Source organism: Arachis ipaensis, chromosome B4 (assembly GCF_059453495.1).
Source record: "Arachis ipaensis isolate K30076 ecotype BB chromosome B4, ASM5945349v1, whole genome shotgun sequence".
Lineage (NCBI taxonomy): Eukaryota > Viridiplantae > Streptophyta > Magnoliopsida > Fabales > Fabaceae > Arachis > Arachis ipaensis.
In genome coordinates this window covers 19119889-19128436 of record NC_142439.1, presented here as the reverse complement: position 1 = coordinate 19128436, position 8548 = coordinate 19119889, and the positions used below count along the sequence as shown (strand labels likewise).

General features: G+C 26.2%; 1 protein-coding gene across 1 annotated transcript; it reads left to right on the top strand.

Moving 5' to 3' along the window:
- The first annotated feature begins 230 nt into the window (after nt 1-230).
- On the top strand, nt 231-1320 carry LOC107637650 (flowering-promoting factor 1-like protein 3). Its single transcript, XM_016341032.3, has one exon. It carries the CDS (start codon nt 405-407, stop codon nt 744-746), a length of 342 nt encoding a protein of 113 aa, XP_016196518.1. The 5' UTR covers nt 231-404; the 3' UTR covers nt 747-1320.
- The last annotated feature ends 7228 nt before the right edge of the window (nt 1321-8548 follow it).

Sequence of the window (8548 nt, the reverse complement as noted above, 5' to 3'; positions counted from 1 at the left end):
TCATAAAGAATAATTTATCCTTTATTTTAGAGAGGACATGATAAAATTTACCTAAAAAATTGTATATATAGCTTGGTAAATTAAAGAAACAAATATAAACGCAACGTAACAACATGAACTTAAAAAAAAAAAAAATTATTTCAATTCATTCTATATATATCACTATCCATTGAGTCCATTCTATTGGAATCTATATGATATACTATACAAATACAACATTCAACAAATTAACCAAACACCGCCCTCTCTCAAACAAACCCTAAAATTCGAACCCCATCGTTTAATTTATTTCATTTACCTGTTTGTGTGTATATATATATGTAACACCATACTCTCTAGCTTGCAACGCACACAAGCACTCTAAAGAAAAAGACAATAACACACACCTCTAACATTAATAAAGAATGTCTGGCGTCTGGGTTTTCAAGAACGGCGTGGTCCGGCTCGTCGAGAACCCAGGCGCAGACGCCGTGGAGGGTGGTGGGCGGCAAGCATCAGCCGTAAGGCGCAAGGTGCTGGTTCACAGGGCAACGAACGAGGTAATCACCAATTACGCCGCCCTAGAAACCAAGCTTCGCTCGCTGGGATGGGAGCGTTACTATGATGATCCAGAGCTTCTTCAGTTCCACAAGCGGTCCACCGTGCACCTCATTTCTCTGCCTAAGGATTTCACCAAGTTCAAGTCCATGCACATGTATGACATAGTCGTCAAGAACAAGAACTCCTTTGAAGTCAGGGACATGTAGCCCATTTATACATACATAATTTTGTTATTAATCACTGCTTCATTAATTTAGAGGTATATATTCTAATCTTAAGTTGGATTTTTCTTTTGAAAAAAATGTTATATATATTCATAAAATATACATAATTTTATGTGAATTTCAAAAAGTTTTATAAAAATAATTAATTTTAAATTTATTATTTTAAAAATTATTTAAATACATGAATCTAAAGGTGTAAAACTTTTTTATTTTAAAATTAACTCTACTTTTATATTTAAAATTTTTTTTTTCGCCTCCTTTTTTTATTCCCAGGTAAATCATATCCTTAAACTTAAAATTTTTTAATTTTATTGGTATACATATGGCCAAGAAAGTACCCATATCCGGCATGGAGTTTGAGCAGGACGGGCAGGCTAAGTTTCTAGATGGTCATAGTGGGGGATGCATGATGGGTTGTTTCTCTATATATTTTCAAAGTAATTGTATGTGTCATTGATTTGTGTATCAGTTGGTGAAGTTTGTGGGGTACTCTTTGATTTGGTGAATGGTGAAAACTGGAGAGTACTTAGTATATATAGTGAATGTCATTTGTGTAACTGTGTGTGGTTGTGGTGATATATGTAATTAATCTTTCTTTGTACATCCTATTGATTATTTTTATAACTTAATTATGTGCTAAATATATTCCCAGCCCAATTTGATGTACTATATATGTAATTAAATATATATAAATTGGTGAATTTTATCGTATCCTCTCTAAAATAAAGGGTAAATTATCCTTTGTAATATATATATATTGAAAGTGATTTACTAGACGAGTTTTATGACATGGAAAAAATCTTTACGAATACAATTGATGCACTTGAAGGTAGATAAGAGCTTATGGTCTGTGATGATAGAAGTCATAAAGACATTCAAAAAGATTCTTTAGATCCTCAAGTCATAAACACAATTAAAGACACTGTTAAGGACTAATCCGTCCTGAATTTGAATTTCATTTAGAAGTCTGCAATTGGCCGACAATAAGTTGCTACACATACGAGATAGAATTCAAACCGCCAATACTTACTTAAGCGAACGACTAAGTTGATCACTTGACCGATCTAAATTGGTTTAGTTATATTTAAAATTTTAAGTTAGAACTATCTATACATATTGATAAGAACTAAACATATACACACAATTAATTATTATAATATTTAAAATAATAAAAATATAATTTCATACACACAGTATAATATTTAAAATAACAAAAAAATTATTTATAACAGCTATTTTTTATTTTTAACATGACTAAATATCATTTTTCTATATATATTTTTAAACAAAATTTTACTTTTTATTATCTCATATTTAATTATCAAGTTTACTTATTATAGTTTTTATGGTATAAATAATTTTTTTAACCAAAATAATTATAATATATTAATATATAGATAATATGTTTTTCTATCTTAAATAATTTTTAAAAAATTACTAATAATTTAAATTGTATTTAATTAGAAAATCAAGTCTCAATTTAATTATTAATTAATTTAGCTAATATAATGAAATTATTATCATTATTTTTTGAATTTATTTATTTGTTTTTTATACTAAATTAAATTTAATAATATAATTATTATATGTTAAGTTTCACAAAATATTGTTTTAACGTAAAATACAAAAAAAAATATTTATATTTTATTTTGAGACAAATATAATATAACAAGTGGTATATATATATATATATATATATATATATATATATATATATATATATATATATATATTAATTTTTTTAAAAAAAATTTGTGGGGGCAAATGCCCCCTCCTTTATAAGTGTAGGTCTAAAGACATTGTTGTCGAGGTGATGGAGATCAATAGAATTTGCAAGATGAGGTGACAATTATGCACAAGAATTTAATCACTTTCATGGGACAAAAGTTTTGTGAATAGTGAATGTTGAAGATGTTATCACCATACAGAAGAGGGTAGAGGAGGCACAGTACGCTGAGGTTGGGAAGGAGTTGTGCCTATGTAGCAGAGATTCTCCGTACTTCGGTAACATAAATGTTGCTATGTGTAACGAGCTGAATACGTACTTGCACTTTGTTAATGGGTTTGTGAATTCATCACTGCAAAAATTTTTTTCCAGCGGTGACAGCCGCCACCATCATCATAGACTGGTGATGCTAAACGAAATTTAAATAATCACAAGAGAGAGAAAGAAAAGTAGAGAATATATACCTAATTATTATGGTTAACATTCAACTTAATTATAATTATAGGCACTATATATATCACAAAAAGTAATTTATCCTTTATTTTAAAGAGGACATAGTAGCATTCACCATATAAATTACATGAAACTTTCGTTATATCATTCTTCTATCACTTTCTAGAGGAGGATTTCATCTAAAAACAATAAATAAAATTTATTATTTTTAGTTAGTATTTTTCACTATATTAGTCTAATATGTTTAGTCTAGCAAATTAACAACATATTTTTAACTCAAATTTTAAATATTATTGATTAACTATTGACCAAAAATAATAAATTATGATGATAATTCTCTAATATTTTGTACTTTCTTATTATTATTATTGTTAATAATAATAATAATAATAATAATAATATAAAACTTTTTGTGACCGTTACAATTTCATGCCATTGCCAAAAATCCGTGCCCGCACCATTTACCTCCCTCTTCTCTCGTTCATAACATTCTTTACCCCTCACAATCACAAATTTGATTATGTTGCCTATATATATGATGGATAAGAGCTTTGAGCTCAACAAGATTGGGACTAAACGTGTTGACCCGCACAAGAGAATAAAGGTAGGCCAAGCCTATAGTGACACAATAATAGAACAAAAATAACCGCGTGTGGTTTGAGAAAAATAAATATTTTTGTTTTCTGTCATTTATTTTGTGAGTTTAATGTTAGTTTTTATTTTAAGATTTTGAGTTTATAATTTAAAATGTAGAATTTAAAATTTAATATTTTGAATTTTATTTTGTTGATATTTTAACATTTAAATTAATTCACATGAACAAAAACATTTATTTGCTTTAAAACACTTGAGAATTTTTTAATAAATTAAACAAGCAAATTCAATCGCTTACTATTTTTTTTTGAAACTATTCTTTTATCCATTTTTATTTCTTTTTACAATTTCATCTACCATTATCCTTAGCTACTATGCTGTTGCTGTCATCCTAACCATTAAACTTTAAATTCTAAAATCTTAAACTTTAAATTCTAAATTTTAATAGAAAAAATCCAAAATTTTGAATCTTATTTGCTTTTATACTTTGTTTAGTTGACTTTCAAACGTTCATTTTACTTATATTTTGAATATTTTTATGTTTTTTATTCAGGATATTTTTTTTTATATATTTTTAAATTATTGACCAATTTTTAAGTTAGTAACCGATGAATTATTGTTGGCTCCTAAACTTTTTTCTATATAATAATATATATCCTTACAACTTTTTTATTTTATTCACAAGAGTTTTATTATAATTGAATTTTTTCTTCAATTATGAGTTGCAAAAGAAGAGAGTAATGTTTTAATTTTTTATGTATAAAAAAAATACGTATATCTACCACACACATCATATATATTTTTTAAGAGTTTAATTAAGAAGCTACTTTTTTTAGTCATATTTTTTTAATTTAAATTTTAAATTCTATACTCTAAATTTTAATCCTAAACCTTAGTTCTCCAAAAATTAAGATTAAAAAGTAATTTTATAATAAATAAAGACTAACATGACTATTTAAAAATTTGTTTCTTATACTTTTCATTATCAAAAAGCTAGCATATTTTTTTCCGGGAATACTTATAACTTAGCATTATTATCCCAATCAAATCAACTCATGGTTAGTTTATTTATCTGGTTCGACTCTCAGTCTTGTGTATGCAACAATTTATTGACCAATAATAAATTTTTAAATTGATCTCAGATCCACGACGTATTAGTTTTCGACTTGTAGAGTTATAAAATACCGTGAGAAAAAATATTATTATCCCAGTTATATGGTGATTAATTACAAAACCAAAAATAGCAAAGGAAAGGAAAATTTAGCAGAAAATAGATGGAAAACAAGAAGATATGATATGAATAATGTACGTACGGAAGAATTTCTCATCATTATCCAATACATCCACTAATTAAAGGGTGAAATTGTACATTGGAAATATATATGTGGTGCATTTGTAGAGAAAATTAAAGAAAAAAGAATCTTTCATTTGTATCTTATATTCTTATCTACTTTGAAAATCTCCCATACCCCCCAAATATTTGCCCTAAAGATATATACACAAACTGCCATACGCGTTGGACCCAAATTGTTGGAGAGAGAGCAACGCAACCTGGTTGGATCACAAGGTATCTCCCTCCAATGCATGTCTCCCTTCCATGCATCCTACAGGTTCTTTTTTTTTTTTCTTAATTAAGAAATCATGCGAGAAATTACTCTTACCTTTAAAAAAAAAAATCATGATTAGGGTTTAATTAGAAGCAATTTCTAAGGGCTTTCTCGTTTATTGTTTTTTTTATTTATATAAGTTGTTGCACACTATTTTATATATATATATATATATATATATATATATATATATATATATATATATATATATATATATATATATATATATATATATATATATAAGGTTGAAATTCAAATTACACATGCAGATATGCTGAAAAACCTAGAAAAAGAGCTGGCTAACCCCAGAAATTTTGATAACCTATATATATATATGTAACAAATCTTTCTAGTATCGAATAAATTGTTTGAATTGACTAATAAAACAGATTTTTTATTGGTTAAAATAATATTTTTCAAAAACTTATTTGAATTCCTTAATTTTTCACCCCTACTATATGAGATTCTTGGTAATTACCAGTAGTTAAGGCTACGTCACGTAGCATCACTTAAAAAAAATATTTAATATAATATTTAAGAGAATATTTTAAAAGATGTTATATATATCATTTATTATTATATTCTTATCCCTTATCCAAAACTTGTTTGTTCTCTCAATCAATTTATTCCAAGGATAAGACTCTTTCATTAATTTTAACAAAAATGAAATAAATTTAATTTGGTCAAAAAGGATAAGAGACCCTTATCCATCCCTATTCATAAATTAGTTTATGGAGAAGGAGAAATTCTTGAACTAGATATGAATGGCAATGTAATTGCACAACAAAAGAAAAAGAGCACCATATATATATATATATATATATATATATATATATATATATATATATATATATATATATATATATATTAAAAGGAGGGGGAATGAAATTAAAACAAGAGAGAAATTCTACAGCTAGCTTGCAATCTCACATGCATGTGCGTGGTGGTGGTGCATCTTTATAAGCCCATTCTGTTCTTGCATGGGCTATGATGCTCTTTTTCATTGACTCGTCACTTTTCTAATTTGCTTTAATATATGAGGAGAAAAATCAAGGGTTTTTTATTTAAAAAAAAAATAGATTTATTAATTTAAGTAATAGTAAAAGTAATAATTCTTTTGTGTATTATATATCCAATTTTGCAGGCGGTCTAATTTCATAACCTCAACCTACGAAATTAAGGAACAATGTAGTGGTAGCAAAATTGAAAAACAAAAACGTGATATGAACAAATTAGTTACAATACACCATTTTTACTATTAAAAAAAATATATATCATACAAAAAATCAACCATTAAATTAATTGTTAAATATTTATATATAAATATATATTATTTAATTTATTTTTAAATATATATTTTATAATTTCATCAATACATATATTATAGGACAATTTATCTAAATAAAATGGATGGAGGAAATGTTTACACAAATACAACAATTGAGAATCGTTTACCTTCATGTCCTGTTACTGTTTTATATAATCCGTGGTAACCCACCACGTTTTAGTAAAATACGATAACCTACCACGGTTTATGAAGAGTACGTAATGAACATAAACCTTGGTAACTTACAACGGTTTATAAAGAGAGTTTTATGAATATAAACCTTGGTAACCTACCACAGTTTATGAGGAAGAAAACTCTATATATATACCGTAAAAATTTTCACTTTGTATATATAGAGTTTTCACTGTGTATATATAGAGTTTTCTTCCTCATAAACCGTGGTAAGTTACCAAGGTTTATGTTCATAAAACTCTCTTCATAAACCGTTGTAAGTTACTAAGATTTATGTTCATTATGTACTCTTCATAAACCGTACTACCACAATATGATAGGTTACCACGGATTATATAAAACAGTAATAGGACATAAAGGTAAACGATTCTCAATTGTTGTATTTGCGTAAATATTTTCTCCATCCATTTCATTTAGATAAATTACCCTATTATATATATGATTAATTTGATGATTAATTTTTAGTGTCTAAATAACATAACTGTTTTACTATTTGAACCACTTATTTATATTTTTTAATAAAAAATATCCCATTTGAATTATGTAAATAAAACTAATAAAAATACAAATTTAAAATTTTGTGTTTTGGTTTAAATTTTAAAAAATTTTCAATTTTACAAATTAAAATAAAATAATTAATAATTTTGTAAAGTTAATTAATAAAAATTCTCTTATTTTACTCGTCATGTTTTGTATCTTTTTATTTTATTTTTTTCATTTAATTTGCCTACAAAAACTCACTTGTGTGCCACTGATTTTACACCTTTAGGTGTTTTGACTAAAGGATAATTTAAGAGAAGTTAATTTAGCTTAAATTACATTTTTTTTCATTTTAGCAAATCATTCCTCTATCTATATTTTTTGATGGATTTTGATTCATATTTTTCATCTTGCTTTATTGGTTTAACAACAACATTATAAGTAAAAATGTTGTTAACAATAGTATACTTTTAGTCCTATATTTTTTTAAGTAGTAACATAACTTATCGAGTTTTCTTTATTTTTATTTTTAAGTGCTTGAACCTTTTTAGAGGTTTTATCAATATTTATATATTCGAATCTCCTTTAAATACTTGCTTCTATATTGTGATAATCATGATTAATTATCTCTTCTTTTTGAGGATGTTTATCCTTAGAACCGATTGGTCTTTCATACTTTACGCATGAATTGCTATCATTTATATTAATAACTTGTCCTTCTGAGACACTTATTCTTATTGGTGTATTTGCAGCTGAAATGTGAGATCTTGTTATTTTCTTTGGGTCAGTTTATACATTTGACAATTAATTTACAATATTTTGTATATGAATTAACTTTTGTACTTCTAATTCACATTGTCTAATGTGAAGATCTAAAATAAATAGGATAACGACAATATATTTCAAGTAATTTCTTGCCTTAAATAAATCATCTGTTGTGGGTTTAAGATATTTTATAATTGATGAGGATTCAAAACTGAGATATATCTCCAATCTTCATTAGGTCTCATTTTTGTGTGGTGTGGTGGAGCAATTAGGATATAAATAACACATTTAAATATTCTAAGATGACAAATATTTTACTCCTGACTGCAAGCCAATTGTAATGGGAAGGATTTAAGATAACTTGTTGGTCTAACACATATAAGTATTGCAACATGCAAAATAGTATGCCCGCATGCTGAAACAGACAGTTTAGTTCTCATAAGTTATGGTCTAGCTTTTAATTAGAGGCGTTTAATCAGTTATTCAACTAGATCATTTTGAGTGTGTATATCAGCAACAGACTCTTCTACCATAATTATAGTTGAAACACAATAATCATTAATGATTTGGATTTAAATTTACTAACATTATCAAGATGTATATTATCTTATAACATAATATGAAAACTGAGTTTTTAACT

What these genes read in the sequence shown, in the direction of transcription:
- LOC107637650 (XM_016341032.3), top strand. Translation starts at nt 405, where the DNA reads ATGTCTGGCGTCTGGGTTTTCAAGAACGGCGTGGTCCGGCTCGTCGAG.